The 27,124-nt window shown below is 56.2% G+C and overlaps 2 protein-coding genes and 1 pseudogene across 14 annotated transcripts; all 3 read right to left on the reverse strand.

Annotated features, from left to right (window-relative positions):
* Window positions 1-1,076: 1,076 nt before the first annotated feature.
* Window positions 1,077-17,888, reverse strand: RHOF (ras homolog family member F, filopodia associated). 2 transcript variants are annotated; one of them, XM_015153008.3, is made up of 5 exons: window positions 17,696-17,888; window positions 17,354-17,441; window positions 4,259-4,368; window positions 4,046-4,180; window positions 1,077-2,866 (listed from the first exon to the last, which is right to left on the reverse strand). In XM_015153008.3, exons 1-5 carry the CDS (start codon window positions 17,831-17,833, stop codon window positions 2,702-2,704), a joined length of 636 nt encoding a protein of 211 aa, XP_015008494.1. In that variant the 5' UTR covers window positions 17,834-17,888; the 3' UTR covers window positions 1,077-2,701. The 2 variants fall into 2 exon arrangements, with proteins under 2 accessions (XP_015008494.1, XP_077811694.1); XM_077955568.1 differs by having other exon boundaries at window positions 17,354-17,477.
* Window positions 17,889-19,445: 1,557 nt separating this feature from the next.
* LOC144333167 (uncharacterized) lies at window positions 19,446-27,005 on the reverse strand. Of its 11 annotated transcripts, XR_013401617.1 has the most exons (7): window positions 26,939-27,005; window positions 26,691-26,844; window positions 25,763-25,864; window positions 25,627-25,663; window positions 23,893-25,354; window positions 20,338-20,388; window positions 19,446-19,680 (listed from the first exon to the last, which is right to left on the reverse strand). XR_013401617.1 is itself a non-coding variant. In XM_077955562.1 (6 exons), the coding sequence occupies exon 5, from the start codon at window positions 24,988-24,990 to the stop codon at window positions 23,920-23,922; it is 1,071 nt and encodes a 356-aa protein (XP_077811688.1). In that variant the 5' UTR covers window positions 24,991-25,354; window positions 25,627-25,663; window positions 25,763-25,864; window positions 26,691-26,844; window positions 26,939-27,005; the 3' UTR covers window positions 19,446-20,337; window positions 23,893-23,919. The 11 variants fall into 11 exon arrangements, 7 of the variants coding, with proteins under 7 accessions (XP_077811688.1, XP_077811685.1, XP_077811687.1 ...); XR_013401616.1 differs by having other exon boundaries at window positions 26,691-27,005; XM_077955562.1 differs by lacking the exon at window positions 20,338-20,388 and having other exon boundaries at window positions 19,446-20,337.
* LOC100427274 (uncharacterized) lies at window positions 19,718-20,675 on the reverse strand (annotated as a pseudogene). The gene has a single exon (XR_091492.4). The product of XR_091492.4 is annotated as an uncharacterized LOC100427274 (transcript).
* Window positions 27,006-27,124: the final 119 nt, after the last annotated feature.

The raw sequence follows: 27,124 nt of genomic DNA on the forward strand, positions 1-27,124 counted from the left end.
TCATATATGGGCCTCAGCTCCCGCTAACCAAGGCCCTACAAATCCCTAGGCCAGACCTCACAGCAGTGCCCACAGGCATGCTTTGTTAAAATTCCCTCCCCAAGGCATTTTAAAATTTTTAATTTTTTTTGGCGGCGGGAACAGGGTCTCTGTTGCCTAGGCTGGAGTGCAGTGGCACGATCATAGCTCACTGAAGCCTCCGTCTCCAGGGCTCAAGAGATCCTCCCACCTCACCCTCTGGAGCAGCTGGGACCACAAGCATGCACCACCATGCCCTGCTTTTTTTTTTTTTTTTTTTGTGAGACAGAGTCTCTATCTGTCACCCAGGCTGGAGTGCAGTGACACGATCTGAGCTCACTGCAACCTCTGCCTCCTGGGTTCAAGCGATTCTCCTGCCTCAGCCTCCTGAGTAGCTGGGACTACAGGTGCGTGCCACCACACCTGGCTTTTTTTTTTTTATTTTTAGTAGAGACAGGGTTTCACCATGTTTGCCAGGATGGTCTCAATCTCTTGACCTCGTGATCTGCCTGCTTCGGCCTCCCAAAGTGCTGGGATTACATGTGTGAGCCACCACGCCTGGCCACCCTGCCACTGTTTAATGTTTTTTTAGTAGAGATGGGGTCTCGCTATGTTGCCCAGGCTGGTCTCCAACTCATGGGCTCAACTGATCCTCCTATCTTGGCCTCCCAAAGTGCTGGGATTACAGGTGTGAGCCACTGTGCCTGGCCTGATTACATTTTTAAAATGAGATTTCCCCTCTCCTACAGTGAGATTCCACATAAAAATCCAGATTTCTGCTTTCCCTAGAAAAATGAACCTGGCAACATCCCCATGGCACAGGATGCCTGCTCTCCAGTCGCCACAGGCCACGCCGCTCCCAAATGCCTGCCCTTCATTCTGGTCTCCTTTCTGACCCTTTTTAGGCCCCTGCTTTTGCCCTAGATTAGCAGTCAGCTAGCTGGCTATAAAGGGTCAGATGGCAGCTATTTTTGAGTTTTATGGGCCAGCTGGTCTGTGTGGCAGCTGCTCTTGCCTGCAGCCACAGAAAAGGCAGTGCACAAAGGAATGGGTGTGGCTGTGTTCCAATAAAACTTTATTTACACATCAGGCTGTGGCCAGATGTGGCCCACAGGCTGTAGTTTTCGGACCTCTACCTTAGACTATCACGAGGCCGTGAGTTCTTCGAGAACAAGAGCTCCTTGGTTGATTCCCCAGGGGACAGCAGGGCCTTGGGAACCTGGGTGGGGTGAGGAGGGTCTCAGAAGGCTTCTTCCTTTGGTGACCTGACTTCTCGGAAGCTCAGGCTTAGCTGACACCCCAGCACTGGGCCAGGGAGGCCAAGGCAAGAGATACCGGGAAGGCTAGGAGTCACCTGAAGCCGTTATCCCATCTTAGGCGGCACCCAATCCTAGGTGCACTCCAGAGCCAAGCAGCTTGTGACCTCTGGTAGGCACCGGAATCCCCTGGGATACTTGTTTTAAAAGTCCTGGGCCGGGTGCAGTGGCTCACGCCTGTAATCCCAGCACTTGGGAGGCCAAGGCGGGTGGATCACAATGTCAGGAGTTTGAGACTAGCCTGGCCAATATGGTGAAACCCCGTCTCTACTAAAAATACAAAAAAATTAGCCGGATGTGGTGGTGCGCGCCTGTAATCCCAGCTACTTAGGAGGCTGAGGCTGGAGAATCACTTGAACCCAGGAGTTGGAGCTTGCAGTGAGCCAAGACCGTACCACTGGACTCCAGCCTGGGCGACAGAATGAGACTCTGTCCCAAAAAAAAAAAAAAAAAAAAATTCCCAGACCCTCGGCCCCAGACCTTCCCAAAGGAGACTCGGGGATTAGGTATCTGGCTGTTGGTGACACAGGTGGTCTGTGAACCAGTTCTGAGAAACTGTCCTGTGCGGACAGAGGGTAGACCCCATCAGTTCTCATAGGAGGCCGGGGTGTCTCGCCTCCTGAACTCCACAGGCTGGTAGAAGCGAGGCTTGAGGACTAAATGGGCCAGTCCTGTCCTGGTGATGAGACCTTGAAGAGATGGTCAGATGGGTGGTCCAGGGTATACTTTTAACAACTGAGAAGCCATTTTTTCTGCCCCCTGGGCACATGTGCCCAGCTCTGCAAAGACAGTGGCCAAGCTGAAGACAAGTCTTCCATGTGGGGTGGAGATGGGAGGGGCGGGTGCCAGCCCCTCCACTGGGCTGCGGCCTGTGTTCTCCTGATAGGCCCAGCCCCCTCGGTGGCCCCCATGTTCCTGGGGGAAGGAAGGAAGGAGCTGGAGGATACAGCGGTGCCTATCTCGGGAGCCCAGGGAGGTGGGGACACAGGAGTGGCAGGCTTGGGGCGCCTGCATGGAACAGTGCCAGGTCCACGTTTACCCACCACCAGATGGACTTTTTCATTTCAAGCATAACTTGAGTCTGCACTGAGGAGACACTCATGGTGGGGGTGGCTGTGATGAGGGCCCTTCCGAGTCCCGAGAACAGACACTGGCTCCTGCACCCACATCACCACCCCGTCCCAGGGTTAGCCTGGAGGGGAGTTTGTGGTCAGAGCCCCAGTCAGGAGAGAGTTCCAGAATGTTCCAAGAGTCTAGCTGCAGGCCCCAGACACCGTGAGCTGGAGGGTCGGGATGGGGCAGCCTCCCTGGTGCAGTCAGCACCTGGGGCCCCTGTCAGTGCTGTCGTGAGGTGTGTCCGCCCTGGGTCAGAGCAGCAGGCAGAGCCGGTGCTTCTTGTGCCGCTGCGCCTTCTTCAGAGCGCTGAGAGCCACCTTGGCGGCCTCCCGGAAGACGTCCTCCACATTCTCACGAAACTTGGCGGAACATTCCAGGTAGAGAGCAGCTCGGATCTGTTCGCAGGCGCTCAGGCCCTGGGTGGGAGGAGAAGCCAGCATTAGGTGAGGGGCCCCTGGAGGTCTCCTGGAACCACCTGGTGGGTTTGGGACTGGTTCTGAGGACTCTCCAGGGGTGGAGGCCTTGTTTTGGGCCTGTCGCCTCCATCCTGGCTGGCCCTCACAGTGTGGGTGGAATGGAGGGACAGTGCAGTGCATCCCCCAGGTTGGAAGAAGCCCTGTCCAGGCCCCCACCCCGGCCTCTCTCCAGCTCCAGGCAGGGAGGGGCTGAATCCTGACACCCGGGGTTGGTTCCCCCAGGTGTGTCTCCCAGGCCTGTGAGAAGAGTTGGAGGCCTCAAGACAGGACTTCCAGCCACCTCTCTCTGAAAGTACAACTTAGGCAAATGAATTTGCCCTTTATTTATTTTTGAGGTGGAGTTTTGCTCTTGTTGCCCAGGCTGGAGCGCAGTGGCACGATCTTGGTTCATCACAACCTTCATCTCCCAGGTTCAAGCGATTCTCCTGCCTCAGCCTCCCAAGTAGCTGGGATTACAGGCATGCGCCACCACGCCCGGCTAATGTTGTATTTTTAGTAGAGATGGGGTTTTTCCATGTTGGTCAGGCTGGTCTTGAACTCCTGACCTCAGGTGATTCGCCTGCCTTGGCCTTACAAAGTGCTGGGATTATAGGCGTGAGCCACTATGCCCAGCCGAATTTGCCCTTATTAATGGTTATTTCTTGTGAAAGTTTCTTTTTGCCTTTACATTCCTTTTATTCTGTTTATTCCCCCATGCCTCACCCAAAGAGTTGCACGGTCAGTTGGCCCTTTCAAACAAGGCAGACAGCACAGCACAGGACAGGACAGGACAGCGGCTCATAGCACAGAATTTGGAGTGCAGTGCATGGGACCAGATCCTGGCTCCACTTCTGGCTAGCTCTGTGACCCTGGGCAAGCTGCTTAACCTCTCTGGGCCTCATTGTCTCCCGTGTAAACTGGGGGATGTGAACAGCACCTGCCTGAGTCCTACGGATTGAGAGTAGTTGTGTAAAGTGCTCAGGTTCACAGGCCATCAATACTAATATTTAGAAATTATTATTAGAATCCTGCTTCCCTCAGCTCCCTGAAAGGCCGCTAAGGCACCCCAGTTGCAGAGGCCAAAGGTCTGGGAGGCTTTACAGCCACGGCTGCGCCCCAGGGTCTTGGCCCCTGGCCCACCTGCATGTAGGTGATGGGCTCCAGCTGGGCAGCCCGGAGCTTCCGCAGCTGCTCCTTGTCCTTCCTCAGGTCTGTCTTGCAGCCAATGAGCACCATGGGGATCCCGCGGCAGAAGTGCGTGACCTCAGGGAACCACTGTGGAGGGAGGAGGCAGGGGATGAGGGGTGCAGCCGGGCCCAGATGTGGGGCCGCCACCCAGGAGACCAGCCTCACCTTGATGAGGACGTTGTCGTAGCTGGTGGGGTTCATGACGTCATAGCAGATGAGCACGAGGTGGGTGTTCTGGTAGGACAGGGGCCGCAGCCGGTCATAGTCTTCCTGCCCTGAAAGCAGAGAGCAGGGTGGGTCAGGGGACGTCCCCTGTCTGGACTCTGATGGGTGAAGGGGAAGGGGCCAGACAAGTGACCCTGCCTTAAGGCCTCAATTTCCTCATCTATACAATGGGCAGCAAGCCAGGAGTGGTGGCACAGGCCTGTGGTGCCAGCTACTCGGGAGGCTGAGGCTGGAGGATCACTTGAGCCCAGGAGGTCGAGGCTACAGTGAGCTGTGATCATGCCACTGCACTCCAGCCTGGGTGACAGAGCAAGACCCTGTCTCTTAACAACAGAACCCATGAGTGGCAGCCCCCCAGTTCTGGATGGTGGTAAAGAATCCTCGAGATCAAACCCACGCAGTGCTGAGAGCTTGGCCTGATTCTAGGGCTGGGGCTGGAGAAACTGCTAGCGATGATGCTGATAGCCAATGTGATCCCCCTGCCCTGATGCTTAGGGGCAGAGCGCAGACTGGAACCCTCCCCTTCCCAAAGATTCAGACCTGTGCGGCTGGGTGGACTCACAGTGTCCCCAAGTCCCGAGAGGCTGGTGTCTGGCTTCAACCTCCAGCTTCTCGGGTTCTGATGCAGTCGGCTGAGTTCCCTGCCCATTCTTGCAAGCACTAGGAGGCGGGTGGTGGGTTGCTGGGAACAGCACCTAAGCGCCCTCCCCACCCAGATTCACAGAGCATACTCCTGGGGGGATACTTTAATCCTGATGCCTGGCCTTGCCCCAACACGAGCTGAATCCAAACACCGATCTAGGCTTGAGCTTGGTTGGGTTTGCTTTTTTTTCCCCTTCTTTATAAGCAATTCTTTGTAACTTTTTATATTGACAGTTTCAAACTTACAGTAAAATTGCAACAAAGAGTGTGAAGAGCTCTGACTGTGATTCACCACCTGTTTGCATCGGCCCGTCTGGCTTTATCTGGAGACAGACACTTCTGTTTCTCCCTATCAGGGCACGGTAACTGCAGACCCCTGCCTCTTCACCCCTTAGCTTGGCGCCATCTGCTGAGAACAAGGGCATTCTCTCCCCTGCCCCAAGCCCAGGAAACCGCATGGACTCTGCATTCTAATCCGATCCACAGGCCGTAGTCCGATTTTGACCATTTCACCAATATCGTCCTTTATTTTTTTCCCTGTTGAGGAGCCGGCCCAGCCCAGGGTTCTACACTGCACTTAGTCATCATGCCCCGGTATTTTTTTAAAATCCCCACAGTGAGAACTGAGAGCTTTTCAGGCTCATTGGTGACCAGCCCCCCACCCCTCGACTTCCTTCCACTGAACAAGGGACTTGGAGGCCCAGGAATCCCCCTACCCCGTCCTCAGCTGCTGCAGGTGCTGGGCGGTGCCAGCCTGCCCTCCGCTCCCTCCCTGGCAAACACCTCTTAGGACAAGTGGCCTCTCCACGGAGCACTGCCAGGCCATGTCTGCTCCTGCCGCTTTGCTGGTGACAGGGTGTGGCTACCCTCTCCCCACTGGCTCCCCCTCAACCCAGGGACCTCCAGAAGTCCTTGGCCAGCTCCACCATGGAACAGCGGTTAAGGGTGAGGTCATTAGAGGCAGATGAGACACGTGTTCAAATCCCAGCTCTGCCCCCACTGGCTGTGTGACCTTGACTTAGACAGGACTGCGGTGGGAGTCTTGGCTTCCCTACCTGGAACATGAAAATCATAAAATCTACCTCATGGGGTTGTCACCAGCCAAGGCAGGCCATTATACTCTAGCCTGGGTGACAAAAGCGAAAATCTGTCTCAAAAAAAATAAAAATAAAAAATGAATGAACATGAAGCATTCAACTTCTCAGTTGCACAAGCCACATTTCAGGTGATGAACTGCCACCCGGGGCCATAAAAGAGTGTTCAGTGAACAGAAGCCACCAGGACAGCAACGGCTGGGCCAGGAGGGCTGTCCATGCCAGTGTCCCCTGACACTGGGCAGAGCAAGGTCTCAGACCTGAACCACCCCCCCGACAAAGCTAGAGACGTCCTTGTAAGACACTGGGAAACTGACCTGCATGCTATTCAAGCCCCTTTCCTGTCCCCAGCTGTCCCTTCTCGGTAACCTCTGTCCACATCTTCCTAAATCTGTGGTATCCAACAGGGTAGCCACTAGCCCCATTAATTAACTTGAATTAATGAATTAACATTGGCTGGGCACAGTGGCTCACACCTGTAATCCCAACACTTTGGGAGGCCGAGGCGGGCAGATCACCTGAGGTCAGGAGTTCGAGACCATCCTAGCCAACATGGTGAAACCCCCGTATCTACTAAAATACAAAAATTAGCCAGGTGTGGTGGTGGGTGCCTGTAGTTCCAGCTACTTGGGAGGCTGAAGCTGGAGAATCACTTCAACCCAGGAGGCAGAGGTTGCAGTGACCGGAGATCACGCCATTGCACTCCAGCCTGGGTGACAAGAGTGAAACTCTATCTCAGAAAAAAATAAAATTAAAAAAAAATGAATGAACATGAAGCATTCAGCTCCTCAGTTGCACAAGCCACATTTCAGGTGATGAACTGCCACCCAGGGCTCATGGCCAATACAATGATTGGTGCAGGTGCACGGCATTTCCTCCACTGCAGAAAGTTCTACTGGACAGCAGGGCCCTGTCTACTGCTGGCCACTGTCCCCCCCCGCCCTGCCCCATTCCTACACCATCCTCATCTAAGCCCTCATCTGTCCCTCTTCCCTGGCCTACAGCCCTTCGATGAATCCATTATCCACCTGACAGCTGGATGGATCTTAAAACACAAGTCCTATCCTGCCCCCCTCTCCACAACAGAAGCATCTTCAATGACTCCCTATTGCCCCCCCCAATTTTTTTTTTTTTTTTGAGACAAGAGTCTCGCTCTGTCACCCAGGCTAGAGTGCAGTGTCCCAATCTCAGCTCACTGCAACCTCTGCCTGCCGGGTTCAAGCAATTCTGCCACAGCCTCCCAAGTAGCTGAGATTACAGGTGCTTGCCACCACGCCTGGCTAATTTTTGTTTGTTTTGTTTTGTTTTTGAGACAGTTTTGTTCTTGTTACCCAGGCTGGAGTACAATGGCACGATCTCGGCTTACCACAACCTCCACCTCCCAGGTTCAAGTGATTCTCCTGCCTCAGCCTCCTGAGTAGCTAGGACTACAGGCACGTACCACCACACCCAGCTAATTTTGTATTTTTAGTAGAGATGGATTTCTCCATGTTGGTCAGGCTGGTCTCGAACTCCTGACCTCTGGTGATCTGCTCACCGCAACCTCCCAAAGTGCTGGGATTACAGGCATGAAATTTTTGTATTTTCTTAGTAGAGACAGGGTTTCACCATCTTGGCCAGGCTGGTCTTGAACTCCTGACCTCTGGTGATGCGCCTGCCTCGGCCTCCCAGAGTGCTGGGATTATAGGCATGAGCCACCATGCCTGGCCCCTATTGCTCTTTGTATAAAATCCAAACATCTCCCCTGGTTCACCTGACTTCATCTTCTGCCACACCCACTTGCTCACTGCAGTCCAGTCAAAGCACCACCTCACTGTTTCTCAAACCCACGAAGCTCTCATGCCCCGGCCTTTGTGCTTGCTGCTCCACAGGACTGGAAGGTCCTTCCCCCATTGCTCTTTTCACCATTTTCTCCCTAGCATTTTATTCTTAAACATCCAGATTAAACGGCTACATTTTTTCCCTTTTGAGGATAACTGCCTGCCCTCTGCATCTGCCTTTATAATAATACATCCTATACTCTATGCAGTTTTCAGAGTGCTTTAGTCTAGAAATGATTAAGAAATCCTTGGCAAGGCGTGATGGCTCATGCCTGTAATCCCAGCACTTTGGGAGGCTGAGGCAGGTGAATTATGAGGTCAAGAGATCGAGACCATCCTCGTCAACATGATGAAACCCTGTCTCTACTAAAAATACAAAAATTAGTTGGGCGTGGTGGTGTGAGCCTGTAGTCCCAGCTACTCGGGAAGCTGAGGCAGGAAAATTGCTTGAACCTGGGAGGTGGAGGTTGCAGTGAGCCAAGATCACGCCACTGAACTCCAGCCTGGCGACCGAGCGAGACTCAGTCTCAAAAAAATAATAATAATAATAAAAAAAGCTGGGCACGGTGGCTCACGCCTGTAATCCCAGCACTTTGGGAGGCTGAGGCAGGGGGATCACGAGGTCAGGAGTTCGAGACCAGCCTAACCAAGATGGTGAGACCCCGTCTCTACTAAAAATACAAAAATTAGCTGGGCGTGGTGGCAGGTGCCTGTAATCCCAGCTACTCCAGAGGCGAAGGCAGGAGAATTGCTTGAACCTGGGAGGTGGGGGTTGCAGTGAGCCCCAAGATCATGCCACTATACTCCAGCCTGGGTGACACAGCGAGACTTCGTCTCAAAAAGGAAAAAAAAAAAAAATCCTTACATGACAGCCAGATGTGGCAGGGAAATGATGAACACTCGCACTGCATAGGAAAAGCCTGAGAGTCACAGCAGTGAAGTGACTCGCTTGAGGTCAGTGACTCAGTGACTGGGCCAGGAGTTAACCCCAGCTCATGAAATTCCAAGTGGGATGTTCCTTCTGCTGATACACACTAACGTGTATTGTGCAAAAATAGGTTCTGGTCCTTTAAGATGTAACAATGGGGTTCATAGTTCTGGCATAACATATTCCCTTTTACAACTATGGCAGGAGCGAACAGGTACAGTAGTCCCCCCAACCCACAAGGGTGGATTCCAAGACCCCCAGTGGATGTATGAAACCACGGACAGTCTAGAACCCTAGATATGCTGTTTTTTTCTATATGTACACACCTATAAGCCAGCTTAGTTTATGACTTAGGCACAGTAAGAGATTAACAACAACAATAATAAAATAAAACGGGGCCAGGCACCATGGCTCACACCTGTAATCCCAGCACTCTGGGAAGCCGAGGCGGGCGGATCACTTGAACTCAGGAGTTCAAGACCAGCCTGGCCTGTTACCGAGCCAGCTGCTGACTGACTCATGGGCAGGTGGTGTCTCCAGCAGGAATACACAGAGGAAGGGGCGAATCACATCCCGGGTGGGATACAGCGGGACCGCGCGCAATCTCATCACGCTACTCAGCGCGGTGCATGATCTCAAATTTATGAATTATTTCTGGAATTTTCCATTTAATACTTTCAGACCTCAGGTAACTGAAACTACAGAAAGTGAAACCTCGGATAAGTTTGTAAAATGGAGCCCCCTTGGACGGCTTCTCTCATTTCTTTTTTTCTTTTCTTCACTTCTTTACTTTTTTTTTTTTTTTTTGGAGACAGGGTCTTGCTCGGTTGCCCAGGCTGGAGTGCAGTGGCACGACCTCGGCTCACTGTAAGCTCCACCTCCTGGGTTCAAATGGTTCTCCTGCCTCAGCCTCTTGAGTAGCTGGGACTAAGGCAGGTGCCAACATGCCTGGCTAACTTTTTTTGTATTTTTATTATTTTATTTTATTTTTGAGAGAGAGTCTCACTCTGTCACCCAGGCTGGAGTGCCGTGGTGCGATCTTGGCTCACTGCAACCTCCGCCTTCCAGGTTCAAGCAATTCTCCTGCCTCAGCCTCCCATGTAACTGGGACTACAGGTGCCCGCCACCACGCCAAGCTAATTTTTTGTATTTTTAGTAGAGGCGGGGTTTCACTGTGTTAGCCAGGATGGTCTCAATCTCCTGACCTCGTGATCCACCCGCCTCAGCCTCCCAAAGTGGTGGGATTACAGGTGTGAGCCACAGCGCCCGGCTTTCTTTTGTATTTTTAGTAGAGACGGGGTTTCACCATGTTGGCCAGGCTAGTCTCAAACTCCTGACCTGAGGTGATCCACCTGCCTCAGCCTCCCAAAGTGCTGGGGTTACAGGCATGAGCTGCCACGTCTGTCAAGGTTGTTCCACTCTTGTCACACACAGCAGAGACAAGGGTTGAGACTTGCCCACTGGGTTTGGCAACTACAGCCTGCAGTGACATCAGGACAGGAGGTGGCGGGGCAGGCATCAGGCTGCAGCGGGTGAAGGAAGAAGTCAGCCCCGGAGCGCTGGAGGCAATCACAGCCTGCCTGCCTCTCCTGGGGCCTCTGCCCTTGCTGTTCACTCCTCCAGGAGGTTCTTTCAACAGGGAACAGTGTGGCTCCTTCCCTCCTCTCCTTCAGGGCTCTATGGAATGTCACCTCCTCCCAGAGACCTTTCCTGACTGCTCTGAAACAGCCTCCTTGGCAGTCTGCCACGTGACGGGGGCTTTACTCATGCCTCTCACCCCTACCTGATTTCACAATACTTCTCTGGGGCCAGGCGGGGTGATTCACACCTGTAATCCCAGCACTTTGGGAGGTGGAGGCAGGTGGATCACTTGAGGTCAGGAGTTCGAGACCAGCCTGGCCAACATGGTGAAACCTCATCTCTACCAAAAATACAAAAATTAGCCGGGTGTGGTGGTGGGCACCTGTAGTCCTAGCTACTTGGGAGGCTGAGGCTGGAGAATCGCTTGAACCTGGGAGGCTGAGGTTGCGGTGAGCTGAGATCGTGCCATTTCACTACAGCCTGGGGGACAGAGCGAAACTCTGCCTCAAAACAAAAACAAAAATAAAAAACAAAAAAACAGTAACTCTCTGGGTGTTTTTGTTTGCCTCTCGGGCGGGCAGGAACCACCTCTGTGCTGTTCACTGTTGTGCCCCTGGGAACACAGGTGAGCGCAATACACATTCGGTGAAGGAAGGCTCAAAGGAAGGAGTGGGTGAAGAGGGTTAATAGTCATCTCTCCGGCTTTAGGTGCCCCTGCAGCCTTGGCAAGGGCATTCCACTTCCTGACCTGTGTTCATTCAAGCAGTCCCCCTGGGAGGTACGCTGGGCGGGGACAGTTCTTCCTGTTGAGAGCCCAAGTGGTGGAGGGGGACTTCGTCAAGGTCAGAGACAAGCACCCTGTGAGCCAGAGGCCAACCAGTCCCCAAGGTCAGCTGCCTGCCAGGCCATTCTAAAAGCACCAGTTCTTCCAGGAAGCTGTCCCCAGCCTTCCCAGCTGGGAATTAACCTCTGGGCCTCAGTTTCCTCATCTGTGAAATGGAGATGCGGGGCCGGGCGCGGTGGCTCAAGCCTGTAATCCCAGCACTTTGGGAGGCCGAGACGGGCGGATCACAAGGTCAGGAGATCGAGACCATCCTGGCTAACACGGTGAAACCCCGTCTCTACTAAAAAATACAAAAAAAAAACCTAGCCGGGCGAGGTGGCGGGCGCCTGTAGTCCCAGCTACTCAGGACGCTGAGGCAGGAGAATGGCGTGAACCCGGGAGGCGGAGCTTGCAGTGAGATGAGATCCGGCCACTGCACTCCAGGCTGGGCGACAAAGCAAGACTCTGTCTCAACAAAAAAAAAAAAAAAAAAAAAAAGAAATGGAGATGCGAAAAGTGAGTGAGCCTTGATGACAGTAATAATAAAGATGTTTAATATCGACTCTCTCTCTCTCATATAAAAGTCATGGTCTAGGCCGGGCGCCGTGGCTCATGCTTGTAATCCCAGCACTTTGGGAGGCTGAGGCGGGCAGATCACTTGAGGTCAAGAGTTCAAAACCAGCCTGGGCAACATGATGAAACGCTGTCTCTACTAAAAATACAAAAATTAGCTGGGCGTGGTGGCACATGCCTGTAATCCTAGCTACTTGGGAGGCTGAGGCAGGAGAATCACTTGAGCTAGGGAGGCAGAGGTTGCAGTGAGCTGAGATCAAACCACTACACTCCAGTCTGGGCAACAGAGTGAGACTCTGCCTCGGAAAAAAAAAAAAAAAAAGGGTTTTGCTCTGTTGCCCAGGCTGGAGCGCAGTCGTGTGATCACAGCTCACTCCAGCCTCAATCTCCTGGGCTCAAGCCATCTCCTGCCTCAGCCTCCTGAGGAGCTGGGGCTGCAGGAGTGGACCACTGTGATTCTGGCAGCACCTATGCATGAAGGCTTCTGTGTTACATGCCAGGTCTAGCTCGAAGCCATTCACCTGGATTAACTCATCTTTCCCCCAAAAACCCTACAAGGTAGACACTATTGTTGGCCCCATTTTACAGGCTGAGAAACGGAAGCATAGAGAGCTGGAGTGACTTGCCCCAGGCCACACAGTTAAGGGGAAGCTTTGTAAATAACAGAGGACCCTGCTGGGGTATTTTTTTTTTCTTAGCCTACCTCAGAAAACAGGAAGGAATCCTCACCCTACTTGTCCCAGTCCTGACCAGGTGAGGAAAAATGTCAGCCCTCTCAAGAAAGAGGGCCTCTGGGAAGGGAGAGGCAGCCAGCTCTGACTCCAGCGCCTCCTCCAGGTTGCCGTCCTGGCTTGACTCTGCCCAACCCAGCCTTCCCTAGAATTCAGTGTGGGCGGATGTACTTCCGTGTGCACCAATCCCATGCCCACTTGGGGATGGGGGAGTGTACTGTTAATAAATACCTTCTCTCATATGAGTCGGGGGTCAGGTTCCATTCACTGATGCACATTCTGGGCGGGACTGTTCAGGGCAGCCTCCACATCTCGAATTGACGCCCACATTTCCCTCTCTGGGTGTCAATTTCCTTATCTGGGAGAGGGGGTGATAACAGTGATAACCCCACCCCTAATCTGGAAGGTGAAAGCCCAGGAGAAGGGAGGCAACACTTGGAGCTTGGAGCTTGGAGCTTGGAGCCGGAGCGGTGCCGGTGCGGGGCCGGGGGCGGGGGCAGAGTCGGGGGCAGTGCCGGGAGGCAGGAAGAAGGCTATTGGGTTACTCTTGAAACAGAAACTTCCAGGAGAAGTTAATAGCCTGGCATGGCGGGGGGTCAGAACCTCCAGAATCTTTGGACCCAGAAGCTTTAGGGGCCTCCCAGCCACCAGGTGATACCATTACCCTCTACATTCTACAAAAATGATCCTGGGGCTGAAAGGGTCCATGTCACCTGCCCGTAGTCACAGGGGGGCCCATCCAGCCACTGCAGATGGGCTTAGAGATTAAAACAGCCCAGGAGACCAGGCATGGTGGCTCACACCTGTAATCCCAGCACTTTGGGAGGCTGAGGTGAGAGGATCACTTGAGCCCAAGAGGCTGAGGCTGCAGTGAGTTATGATCATGCTACAGACTCCAGCCTGGGTGACAGAGCGAGACCCTGTCTCTAACCACAGCCCCCACCCACCAAAAAAAACCAAAAACCAAAAACCAAAAAAACCCAGGAATTATACGCAAAGGATGCACGTGCTTCTGGTGAGGAAGTCTCTAGGCCCGTGAAGCTGCCCATCGTGCTGACGTACACTTGGGCGGTGCTGAGGCAGGGCTGGGGGAAGGGAGGCTCATGCCGCACACGGGGCTATTTTCTTGGTGGGATGAGGCTTTGCCAAGACAGTCCTGCTTCCAGGGACAGGGGTCTCTGAGGCCCAGGGCAGAGTTAAGGAGAGAAGACCTCAAATCTTCAGGAGGACACACAGGGCAGGTGGCCCCCAGCTCCAGCTGGGGCGTTGGTCAGGGAGGGGTGCTGGCGGCGTGAGAAGGGAAGCTGACAGAAGAGGAACCCACTTTTACTCACTCTGCTGGGGGCCCACCTGTGCCTCCCCAGGAAGACAGGGGCTGCGCAGCCCCAGCTGGGAGTTGAGACCACCTTCTGGGTGACCCCAGCCTTGGCTCAGCCCAGGCCTCCGGTGCTTCTGGGGCTCACGACGCCCACCTGTCCCTGGTTACTTGTCTTAGCAACTCCTACTCCATTGCCCGCCAATTTTCTTTCTGTTCCCATCTCAGGCTGAGAAGGGGACCACTGCTCCCAGGGCAACCCCCACCCCATTCTGTGCCCCTCCAACCCTGGACCCCACACCTTGGCCCCGATAAGCTCAGTCTCCCATCTGCGTCTTCACAGCCCACCTCACCCCGCCTCTCCCTGCCCAGGAAACTTCAGACTTCACCGCAGCTTCCTGCCTCAGAGGATGTCGGGGCCCGGGTGAGGCCAACAGAGCAGTGGGTGCCACGGCCCCCGCCCCTTCCCCTCTGAGCCCTGAGAGCCCTGTCACCCCATCTGTCCACCCTCCGCTGTGGTGTCCGTAACTACTTCCTCAGGATGGAGACAGCCAGACAGGCCTTCCACCAGGGCTCCTGTGGGCAGGTCTGGGTGTGGAGAAATTCAGCCTCCGAGAGCCACCCCTGTCTCACAGCTCTGGTGGCCACCAGTTGGGAAGACGCCCCTTCCGCCACTGGGTGTAGCCCATTGGGTTCTAGAACTTTCTACAACTACGTTTACTAGACTCATTTCTGGCTTGGCCATTCCCTTACCCTCTTGGCCTTTTGCCTCTCTCTATGTGACCTCCTGGCCATGGCTTTCTGTCATGTTCTCCCGAGAGCCGTCCACCTGCAGGCAGAGATAAATCATCTCCGGCATTCGGATCTATTACCCATTCATTCCATCACCTTCCAAGCCTTGCTCCATGACAAGCACTGGGACCTGGGCTCTCCCTGGTGGCACTCACTGACCAGGGGATTTCCTCCTATGAGCAGGCCTTCCCCGGTCATGGGGGGACACCCCCTACAGGGAGCAGCCAGATTTCTTCTCCCTGGGTACCCCTCCTTGGTGTGTCAGACTATGAGGCCAACCTCCTCCCATGAGCCCTGCTTCTCGGCTGCTTGGAAGAGACTTGCCAGGGAAGATAGATCTCCCCACTGCAGCAGGGGCTGGGGGCCAGCTCGGGGCATGGCACTGTAGATTCCAAAGCACAGGATCGAGCTAGGGCTGGGCAGGGATGGTAGAAGGGTCTTTTTAATTTTTTTTAATTTTAATTTTTTGAAACAGGGTCACGCTCTGTTGCCCAGGCTGGAATGCAGTGGCGTGATCTTAACTCACTGCAACCTCTGCCTCCTGGGTTCAAGCAATTCTCCTGTGTCAGCCTTCCAAGTAGCTGGGACTATAGGCGTGTGCCACTATGCCTGGCTAATTTTTGTATTTTTTGTATTTTTAGTAGAGATGGGGTTTCGTCATGTTGCCCAGGCTGGTCTTGAACTCCTGGCTTCAAGCAATCCTCCTGCCTCAGCCTCCCAAAGTGCTAGGAAACGGAGTCTCGCCCTGTCGCCCAGGCTGGAGTGCAATGGCACAATCTCGGCTCACTGCAAGCTCCACCTCCTGGGTTCAAATGATTCTCCTGCCTCAGCCTCCTGAGTAGCTGGGATTACAGGTGCCCGCCATCATGCCCAGCTAATTTTTGGATTTTTAGTAGAGATGGGGTTTCACCATGTCGGGCAGGTTGGTGGACATAATATATTAATCTGATTTAATCCTCATGACCCTCTTAGTGCTCATGACAGATCATGAAACTGAGGCCCAGACATCCCCAATGATACGTAGCCAATAGAGCTGCGGTCAAAGCCCAGATCTGACTCCAAAGAGGGTGGCAGGAACAGGATGGGACCGTGGATGGGATCCCCATAGTGCCGGTGGTCGCCTGCTCCTGGTAACTGTAGCAGGGGATGCTCCGCCATCCCTCCGGTAGCAGCTCTTTGCACAAGTTCTTCCTACATCACCTTGCAGCTTTCCAGAATCTCCACACCACAATCTACTCTGACATGTTCCTTGAGCATCGCTCTCTGGGCAAGGCCAGAAAGGCCATCCCTGTTCTCATGATGTGGAGGCTGCCCTGCACAGTGAACCCCGGGACCTGATAGGGGAGGCCCTGAGGGCAGAGGAGGAGGAAAGAAAAAGCCTCCCGGCTCTTGCAGGGCAGTGGGCGGCTGTAAATGTCTCCACTCAGGAGCACTTGACTCAAAAAGTGGGTGAACAACCTTGCCCCTCCCTGGCTCCTGGACAAGAAACATGAAAGTAAAAGTGTCCCAGACCATGACTCTTACTACCCTCTGGGCCACGCCTCGGGAATTCCTCTGATGTCTCAGCTCTCCCAGCTCACCAGGGGCTAGAGACAGGCCCTGTTTTGGGGGTGGCCCTAGAGGGCCCACATCCCACAAAGACAGGTTTCTCAGAGACCATGGTAGGACCTGCTGAAGTCGGAATGGAGGGGGCTCTGAGCTAGAACAGCCCCTTTTCGGGTCCTCTCCAAGGTCTACCTGGGGGTGGAGGTGTCTGGATTTTGGTTCCATCCTACGTCAGTGTCTGACCTCACCTCACACATACAAGGCTTGGCTGGCAGGAGAGGGCCACCTGGTGACGTGGTTCCCTGCAGGTCACTAAACACTGAGTCACAGAGGTGGGGTGAGGCCTCACCTGGGGATGTCAACCTTTGGTCCCCAATGTTGATGAAGCCCAGAAGGGAGTCAGGGTCCTCCCACTGACTGCGTTTCTCCCGTCCCCGCCCCTCACAACACCGACTCCCAAGCAATTGCACATAAATCCGTAGACCACCCACGGGGGGCTGCAGGTGGCAGGCAGAGCCTGGTGTGGGGCCCCTGCCCCCAGTGCTCTGTTCCTTCCTCAGTTCATTTTCTACACTGTCTGGTTTTGTCCCAGGGAACTGGGAAAGCACAGAAATAATTGTAGCCACACAATTCCAGAACCACCAACTGCAAGCCGTGGAATCCTGGGAGCTGCAGGCACAGAACTCGCATCCACAGGACCCCAGAGTCTCAGGCTGCAGAGCGCAGGCCACAGAGCCCTGAAGCCACAGGCTGATTTGCAGCCGGGAGCATCCCAGAACCACAGGACCCAGACACACAGCCCAGGCAATCCGAGCACCAGGGGGCTCAAATCTGCAGCCCACAGAGTCTGCAGAGACCACAGCAGGCAGCGCAGCAATCCTGGAACCATGGGAGGCCCAAGAGCAGCCCACTGCTTTCTAGAACCACAAGAGAGGAACTAGCTGTGGGCTCTCAGCACAGAGCTGGGAGGGTGGCCCCGGAGTTCACCTCCTCCTCCACACTCTCCACTTACATATAGGGCTTGGCCTCTAGGGTCGCGCAGCCAGCGCCCCTGAGCGGCCTCCAGGAGTGAAGAGCCGGCCAGGACCCTGGCAAGGCTGCTGGGCGGGGACGCCCGGTGGGGGACGCCCGGGAGGGGAAACCCTTCGGGCGGGCGGACCCCCGGGACCCCGGGGGCGCAGGCCCACTCACCGGCCGTGTCGTAGAGATTCAGGGTGACCTCCTTGCTGCCAACGGTCACGCTGGCCGTGTACTTCTCGAACACCGACGGGGCATAGTGCTGCGGGAGAGGGGGTCGGTTGGTCCTTAGTGGGGCCTGCGGGGGCCAAGGTTCCAGCTAAACCCACTGTCCACCCCCCTCACTCGTCCCGGATCATCACCCCCTCACCCCGCTGGGCTCTGGAATTCCCGAGGGGCGCCCCGGGGTGGCGGCCGCCTCTCCGTACTCGCGACGCCGGGGACCGAGGGTCGGGGCTCTGGGCTCAGGCTGAGGGGCGTCCATCGCCCCCACCCCAGCCCCGCTGCGGGCCTCACCTCGGGGAAGGAGCCCTGGCTGTACACCATGAGCAGCGAGGTCTTGCCGCAGCCGCCGTCACCCACGATCACGATCTTCAGCTCCTTCCTGCCCGGACCGGGGGCGGCGGTCGGGGCCGGGGCCCCGGGGGCATCCATAGCCCGGAGCCCGCAGCACTGGCGGCTGCGCGCCCGGCACTAGCGGAGCCAAGAGGTCGGGGGCGGGGCGGGGCCGGAACTAGCCCCGCCCACTCAGAGCGGCGCCACCTCCGCCAGGCAGCCTCCCGGCCGACCTCCCAGCCTCAGTTTCCTTTCTGCTAAGGTCCCAGCCCTGGGTGTGGGTATTCAGCTCTCAGTCCCAGCGATACTGCGGCACCGGAGAAACGGGGCTCAGCTGCGAGAGAAGCTCCCACCCCCATCCCACCGCCACCCTCTGCGCGTCACGGCGCGCCCCTCGCCGGCGAGACCCGATCGTGGCTGCCCAGCGACTCCAGGTGCCCCTGATTGGCAGGCTCCGCCTACGGCAGGGACCCTCTGATTGGCCGGCGCGGCCAGACAGGACCTCCCGGATTGGCTGGCTGTGCACCTGGTGCGAGGAGCCCCAGGCCTCGAGCTCCGGGAAGAGCCCAATTTTGCACTGCCCCAACGGCGTGGCTTGGCGCATGTCCGCCTCTGGCCTCAGTTTCCCCACAGGAGGTAGCTGCGGTGGCACCAGGGAAGATGCTGACGCGAGGGTCGTGTCTGCCCACCTCGCCTGGGCTAGGGACGCCTGCGTGTACGCGGGTTCGGGGTGTGGAACTGGGCTCCGCTTACCCGCACCCCGACACCGGGCTGCAGGGTGGACGTCCAGCGCCCTCTGCCGGGCAATCGTCTCGGCGCCGGCCGCAGGTTGGCCCCAAACCACGAAGGGCGGGCGCCTCCTTCCGACAGGAGCCAGAGGCGCGAACCACGCAAGACGCCGTCAGGGAGGGGCAGGTTGGAGTAGCGCTAGTTGAAGTCAGCTTGATCCCTCTCCTTGAGCTTTGGAGACTGACCCCACACTCATCAAGAAATGTAAGAAAATGCGTTTCCTTGCCAGCAGCCACATGTCTTTCATCTCAGGAATCCCCCCAACTCTCCCGTCCCATGATCAAAACAGCTTTTGTTGAGCACTTACTGTAGGCAGTGCTATCCGGGCTGCTGGCTGAATCACCCGTAACCCCCACCTCTCGTCTTACCCCTCCCCCCGGGCAGGATGACTGCCCTCCTCACCAGCCAGGTGAGTGGACAGGGTGGCAGAGGGACCTCCCTGGAGCTGCTCCACGGCAGATAGGCACGGGAGCATGGCCGAGAGTTGGATCCTACCAGCTGGGGTAGAAGAGCCCATTTCTAACAAAACCTCAACAGCAGCATAGTTGGGGGCAAGTGACTTTCCGTAGTTTCCGCAGATAGGGGCTGGCAGGACTCAAGATCTTTTTGCTGGCGATCCCACCCCAAAGACTCCCAGTTTTCAAGATCCCGGCAAGGCTCATGTAAACCTCACTTCGTGGAGGAAAACCGCCAACCTGGCAGTTCCATGGTCAAGGTTCTCAGCCGCTGCAAGGAAGGCACCGTCTGACCACCAGAGGGCAGCAGCGACCGCCCACAGAATCCCAAGACCACGGCAGAGCTGGGAAGGGGAGGCCAGAAGGCACCCCAGATTCTCAGTGGACGCCCTCTCCGGGCACTGGGCAAAGGGGAGTCTCTTGGGTCAAGCACCCCCTAGACAAATGCACAGCAACTCATCCACTCCTTTTTCGCAACACGTTTATTGAGAGGCAGTTATGCTCCAGCTTTCCAGGAGGTCAGGTTGGGAGAGGGGAACCGTTTACAGAAGGCTGAGTGCTGGCTGGCACACTGGGCTTGGCAGCACTGGAGGGCAGGCAGGAAAAGTAGGGTGGGTAACCCGGCCTGACAAATGCACGGCAGCTAGAAAACCTCTTCAGGTTCTGGGGTGGCTGGGCCATGAGAGGGGAGGCCAGGCAGGGCTGTCAAGGTAACGGGGTTCAGATCATGGAGGAGTTGCCTGCCAGGCTCCATGGGACTGGGGGATAGGACAGGAGCACAGCCACCAGCCGGGCCCTGAGGTCCCCAGGGTGACCAGGGAGAAGCTGTGACTGGCTGGGGAGGCAGGGCTGGGGCTGAGGTTCCCTAGGACCACAGGAGGTAGCCAAGGCATTCCAGGTGGTGGAGGAAGAGGACCAGAAGCTGGTGAGTGCGTCACTCGAGCCCAAAGGGGGGCTCCTGACTGTCCTCAAAAGCCTCAGACCTCAGTGTCCACTTTTTCCATCCAAGAAATGGGGCTGTGAACCTCTGCTTATGACAGCACAAGCTGGCACGAAAAGTGGAGGCCGGAAATGAGAACAAGTGTGCTTTCCCAGCCCGGCCTGGGCCCAGGCAGAACAGCCGATACTGGCCCCAGTCTGCCTACCCACCCCTGCTGGCCAGGAGGCTGGCAGAACCCCAGTCCCACCTGCCTGGAGCGCGTTTGATTTGGACTCGACTGTTGTGGTGATGGAAGGGGCTGGATCTGTAGCTAAAAATACCTCGGAGCTAAGCCAGCTGCTCGGAGCTTCCTCGGAGGCTGGGCCGCACTAGGCCCGCTGAGGAACTGGGCACGCCCACCCAGGAGGCAGCTCCCTTACCTGTTAGAGGTTGAGAACCCGTGTCACTCCCCTTCCAGTCACCAGGAATTCCTGGAGAGTTTGAGAAGACAAGATTCTTTAAGCTGGTTCTTCACACAAGGGCTCTTGGGTCACTGAAGCCTGGGGGAGCGGCCGAGTGGCATTTGTGGGGGGGTCAGCTCATCGGTGTCCACACCGGGGCCTACGCCATAGTGCGGCCAACAGGGAAACCGAGCCCCGGAGAGCTGCAGGGGCCTAGCCACTGCTGTGTTGTCAGAGCAAAGCCCAGCCAGCCCCAGTGAGGCTGTGGCACCCACTTCCCTGGGTGCCTGAGAACCCTGCAGAGGGGCCACCCACATGAGGCAGGAGACACTGAGCCTTCAGGGATGAAGCTACTCCCTGAGGTCCCCGGGACAGGAGCTGGCCTGGCAAGTACATCTACCAAGCCCGAGCAGTCCCCCGGCCTTGGCTGCCCATGAGCACTTGGGGACGGGCCAGAGGCAAGGCCACTCCTTGAGTGCTAAAAGTTCCCCTCACAAAAGCCAGACTCAGCAACAACTCAGAACGTTATTGTCGGCCAGGCGCGGCGGCTCACGCCTGGAATCCAGCACTTCGGGAGGCCAAGGCGGGCGGATCACCTGAGGTCAGTTCAAGACCAGCCTGACCAACATGGAGAAACCCTGTCTCTACTAAAAATACAAAATTAGCCGGGCATGGTGGCACATGCCTGTAATCCCAGCTACTCTGAGGCTGAGGCTAAGAATCGCTTGAACTCTGGAGGCGGAGGCTGCGGTGAGCCCAGATGCACCATTGCCTGGTCAACAAGAGTGAAACTATCTCAAAAAAAAAAAAAAAAAATTATTGCCTATTTGCTCCTCCCAGCGCTCAGGTGCAGGAGTTTGCTGGAGGTCACATGCCAGCTAGAGACGCACTGGGCCAGGCGACTTGAGATGGTGGGGCCGCCTCACTGCACAGCCTAGGCAGAGGCTGTGTCTCCACCCAGAGGGTCCGAAAGGTCACGTTCTGCACTAGGGTTCCGGGCGGAGGGGCCGGAAGAGGCGGGGACGCCAGCGACTCAGTAGTAATGCAAGTCCTGCCACCTCCTGGCCGGCCCTTCCGCTGGCGTGGCCCTCTCTCTGCAGGCCTCAGGGCCGGGCGCCAGGAGCAGCCCTGCCCCACGTTCGCTGGGTGACCAGTGGGCGGGGCGCCCTCGAGGGACCAGCAGGAACAGCAAGAGGACAAACTGCCCCACCCTCCCTGCCCCAGGAGGTGATGGTGGGGGGACAAAGAAAAGGGACCAAAGCACATGGAGAGGGGACAGGGAGAGGGGTACAGTCCAGCCAGGTGGGTCCCGACACCGCGCTGAGAACCACATCCAGACCACAGATGAGCACCCAACAGCTCCCTGATTGGATCCAGGGAGGGGAGAAACTGGCTGGAGCCCTCCAGGGTGCAGCTGGGAGAGAGACGTACGTCAATTACTTAATTATCCAAAGCAGGTGGGGAGTAAAGACCCCACCCAGAGAGCAGCGAAGACTCTGCAGAGCCAAATGTAAAACAGGTTTCAGGGAGTATAGAAGAGGCTTTTGGGACATTAACAATGTGAACCTCAATTTTTATCAGGTGCTTTCGCCCTCTTGCTGTACTTGTGCAGAGGGGAGTCTGGGCAGGAACACCCTTCCCTCCCAGCAAAGGAGCTGGACCCAGGACAGCTCATCAGGGATTGAAGACCCAGCCCTGGCCCTCAGAGAAGGAGCCAACAGCACCACGCTGGTTACTTCCAACCAGACAGTCCTGGGCAGGGATGCCAGCAGACAGCTGGCACGGGAGGAAGCCCAAAATAACCCAGACAGCTGGGGTGAGGGGGTGCCATGGGCACAGGCGCTGGCTGCCAAGTCAAGCCACCTGGAACCCCATCCTGGCTCTACTGGTGGTGGCCTTGTGACCTTGGGCGAGTCACTTCTCCCCGAATCATGGGTGTGTGACCCAAATCTTGACCCCACTATGGAACAGCCTGTGCGGCTGGGGAAAGGCCTCTACCTCCAGCTGGACTCAGCCACTCCAGAGGAGAACCGCATGGGCTGCCTTCCTGGGGAGCGGGAGCGCTGGATTCCCCTTTGCCCTGAGGCAGGGACACGTGCTTCCCCAGGTGGACTGGTGGGGCGGGGGAGCTCTGAGGCAGCCCAGCGCCCACCCCCTGCAGCCACTCCCAGCAATAACCACAATCACAAGGAAGGCCAACTAAAAGTTTGGGAGGAGGACCTCCTTAAGGCACTTAATCCTCCCACCCACCCTTTCCAGCAGGCACCCTTATCATTTTAAAGGGGGACACTCACCCAAGGTCACCAGCACTATCGAGATCCTAGCTCACGGCGAACTCTCTCCTTTAGCACCAAGATACCTTTAGCAAGGTCTCCCTGTTTATCCCCACAGGTCCCCAGAGCTCAGTGTAGCCCTCACAGCAGGAGTGGGGCACACCTCCCAAATAGGGGAGTGGTGTGATCTGGAGCACCTGGACGCAAATGGTTCATCAACGCAATCACAAAGCAGAGATCACATGGGGGGGTCCGAGACCAAGGGCCGCCATCTCCAGCTGTGGAGCTTCTCAAACACTGAGATAGGAAACTATTCAGTATGTGAAGTCGGCTAGTGTTAGAATGAAATCAATTACTATGTGCCAAGCGTGGAACTTGGCACTTCTGCGTCAAAACCCCAGGTGTTACCAGGCTGGGGTCTCAAAACGTGTTCTGACCACAGCATCAGCCTCACCTGGGAACTTGTTAGAAATGCCAGTCCTCAGGACCCACCCACTGAATCAGACACTCGGGCACCAGGCCCAGTGGTCCATTTTCAATGAGTCCCCCTTCGGGTGTGATTCTGATGCCTGTTCCATACTAAGAATCACTGATCTAGCCCTGTTTTTGGAGATGGAGAAACAGGCTTGGAGACTATGCCGCTTACGCAAGGCCATAGCTGTTCAATGGCTCGCCAGGTTTCAAATCCAGCTTTGTCCGGTTCTAAACACAAGGCTTATATACAGGCCTGCCCATTTGGGGATTGGAGAAGAAAACAAGAATCTCAGGAAGGTGGTGAAGCATCAAGGAAGGCCCTTTCATAAAGAAAGCTGGCTGGGACCCCGGATCTCTGTTCTTTGCCTCCCTAGCAGCCAGACATCCGAGGATGGCTCACACTGTCACCCCAAATGCCCCACGGGGACGGCTGGAGGGGAGGCCACAGCACAGTTGGGCTTTCTGGCAGTGACCTGTGTCTTTTAGAAGTAGGAGGCACCCAGGGCCCTCCCCCCGCCGAAAAACACACAACTGGGAAATACTTGCAAGTGGAGCCTCTCGTATGCTGCTAAATTCGGCAGAGAATTGCACGCCCCAAATGCCTGACAACAGAAGCTGACAGGCGGGGATGGATGGCCCTGGCGGCCCAGCAGGCGGCCCTAAGCGCTCGCAGCTGGGGGGCGGGGCCGCAGAACCAGCCCGGCGGGTTTGGGGTTCCGCCCTCCCTGGGCTGCAGGCCAGAGCCCCCCAAATCTCCCTCACGGTCTGGGCAAGGACTCACACCTACCTTAATGGGAGGATTGTCAGGGTCAAACTAGGCCTGCCCCTGCCGTCGACAGAAGGAAAAATTGTCCATTCGGGGGGTGCCCGGCTGTCGCCCCTTCTCTGGCCCAGAACCTGGAGGGGAGGAAGGTGGAGGGCGGATCAGGGCGTGGGGGGAAGAGAGATGTGACCGGCCGAAGGCACAGTGGACTGGGGCTCCGGGGCTGAAAGGGAGCCCCCCAGACATCGCCCCACCCCCAGCGGCCCGGGCGGCCGGGGGCGGCTGAGTCAGACGGTTCAGCCCGGGCCCGGGCGACGGCTCATCTGCATTTCCAAAGGCCCGCCCCGCCCGCACTCTCCCCGGGAAGGGCTGGAGATCTGAGGCTTCGCCCGGAGCCCCGCGCCTCGGGGGATCCGGGGGGCCCCCCTCCGTTTTCCCAGGCTTCCCCCACCTCCTGCCTGGAGACCTGGGCAGGAGGGCTGCGCCCTGGGCGACCCAACGGGGCGTCTCTGGCCACCCCGAGGGCCTCACGACCTGAGTGGGGACAAAGGGGGCGACCCCCCGTCCCGCGCCGGTTCGGATCTCAAAGGGCGACTGGGAGGTCGGGCCCGGGCGCCCAGAGCCGGGTGGGCAGCGAGGCGGCCTGGGGTCAGGGCCAGGCCGGGCCGCGGCTTCCGGAGGAGTCGGTGGGACCCGGGGCGGCCTCGAGGCCCTGCCGACCCCGTGGCCCTCGGCTGCGGGCGCCCGCGCGGGACAAAGATGAAAGGGGGAAGCGGCCCGGGCGAGGCCTCCTGGTGCCCGCGTGGGCCTCCGGGTCGCCCAGCCCCCCTCCCCCGGCCGCTTCTCCCGCCTGGCGCGCGGCGGCCGCCACCGCCCCAGCCACGGGCAGCGCGCGAAATGGCGCCCGTCAGGCCGCCGCGCCGGGCTGAGGCGAGCGCGGGAGACGCGGCGCGCGACGCCCCCGAGGCCCACGGCCTCCGAAACGGCTCCCGAGACCGGGTCGCCACCGCTGCGCTCCGCGGGCTCTCGGGGCCCGACCTGGCCGCGGGCCCGCCTCCTGCTCCGGGCTCCCCACGACCGGGGGGACGGAGGGAAGGAGGAAGGAGGGAGAGCCGCCGCCATTAGCACCGCAGCCCTGCCCGGCCGGGTCCGCCCGCCAGTCCAGCCCAGCCCAGCCGCGACGGGCTCGAAGCCTGTAAAGAAAACTGGTGTTTGGGAGGAGGAGCGAGCGCGGCCAGGAGGACAGGAGCGCCGGGCTGCAGGCGGAGATGCTGCGTCATGGTGCCAACATGGACGCCGGCCTTTTGTCCTCCTTCGCGTTGCCAGCGCAGGCGCACCCCGGAGCTCCGAGAAGCCGGCTTCGGGGTGCGGAATCCTCACGATCGAAAGGGAAAGAGGGCCAAAGGCTGGGCGATGAGGCTCCCTCGTCTTTTAAGCCCCCCGTCTCCAAAGCACTTCAATTTCTTCTCCCCATCCAGGCTCAGACCTGGGAAGAGCGAGGGGGGCGAAGGCAGGCGGCTCCATGAGCCCCCGAGGGTCGCTGCGGAGCCCCTCTTCTCGCCCTTGGGGCAGAAGAGGCACAGGGGTCCGAAGAGCCCTCCGTGTCCCAACCCCCCGCCCACTGCCCGCTCCGGCTGCCAAATACAATGCTCCAGAATCCTCCTTCTCCCCTCAGCTCCCAAACACTCGCAGCCCTTGCTTGGCCTGCAAAAGGGTTTCCTCGAAGGGGCAAAAGGCACTTTTATTTTTCTTACTTACCCGCTCAGCCCGGTGCCATGGAGTCTAGAAGATCAAGCTGGGCGGTGGTTTTGGAGACGTTATTGTAAAAACATATATATTTTTTTGATTTAGTTGGGAAATTTGGGAGTTATGGTGGTGTCTTTGTTCTTGTTACCTTTTTGTAAGTTACACCCTCACGTTCTGCTCCTTCCACTTCTGCAAACTTTCCAGGGTTGGGTAGGCAAAAAGGCAGCTTCGCTGAGGACTGTTTACTGCTCTGGATATAGCAATGGTGTGATCGTCATTAAGAGACAAAAGGCGAAAATACACAGTCAAATCAAACAAAAGGCAAAAGACACACCAGCCGCCCAACCACCATAGAAAATACCCCCCACTTAACGTTGAACGTGTTTGCTGGAACCAGTTAGGACTTGTTTTCCAGTTTTAATCTAGTTTCCTGTGACGGCTTTAGTCTCTCGACACAAAGAGAAGGTCTTCCTTTCCCTCACCCACCCAGCTCCCCCCCAACCCCCAACCCCAAAGACGAGAAAAACAGGGCTGTTTTTCTTCAAATAGATCGATTTTCAAAGAAAGTGTACAAGCTACGGGGAAGAAAGCTGACTAGCATTTAGTGCTGTAAGCATTTTCAAAAGCATAAAGCTAGAACCTTAGCTTTATAAAAGCAAGATCGTCTCAAAGCATCTTAACTGGCTTATATTAGACAAGAGAGACAAAGACACACATGCAGATGAAGGTTCGGAAAATTAAGGACATCTCAGCAACATTAACATAAAAACTGTACTGCGTCAGGACAGAATGGATTGGGTACTTACAATGTAAAAGGTTTTTTAAAAACTAAGAGTAACAACTGCTCACAATTTTTTGTTGCTGCCATTTCGCTAGTCCTGAAGCTATATACATTTAAAACATTACCTTGTTAAAAAGAGAGAAGGAGTTAATAAGATGGCCAGGTTTAAGTGTTTAATAGAGGAAACTAGATATATTTAAAAATTTATTGTTCAGTCAAGAGAATACAGATTAAGACAGCTCCAAGCTCCCCCCACCCACCCAAAGAACAAAAAGGAAAAAAATATGTCATTTACTTAGGTTTTTTTGGAATTCAAAACTGTTAACTGCTGACATGAATGGTGTGCTATGACCTAGTTATACAAGACAAAGATGGATTCCAAGTCATAAGGAAAAATCCAGATCTTTTTAAAAAGTCTTCTCCAGTCTTCCAACTGTGAGTCCTTGGGCCTGTTGACAAATGTTAAACACACTGAGACGTCCTGAACTGGATGGTAGAGTCAAAGGAAAAACATTCCCCATTTGCAACAAAGGAAAAACCCACTTGGCCATTTAATTCCATTGCAGAAAAATGGCTTCCCTCATCTGTTGGCCTCTCCTTCGTGTCTGATGAAGGATGTTTTGAGATCAGCGTCTAATAACTCAAGCCCTATAGAAGCCGCGCGCTGATTGGCTGCCGCGCCCTGCCGCCCTGCTCCAGCCAATTACCTACCCACGGCCAAATTACAAA

Source organism: Macaca mulatta, chromosome 11 (genome assembly GCF_049350105.2).
Source record: "Macaca mulatta isolate MMU2019108-1 chromosome 11, T2T-MMU8v2.0, whole genome shotgun sequence".
Lineage (NCBI taxonomy): Eukaryota > Metazoa > Chordata > Mammalia > Primates > Cercopithecidae > Macaca > Macaca mulatta.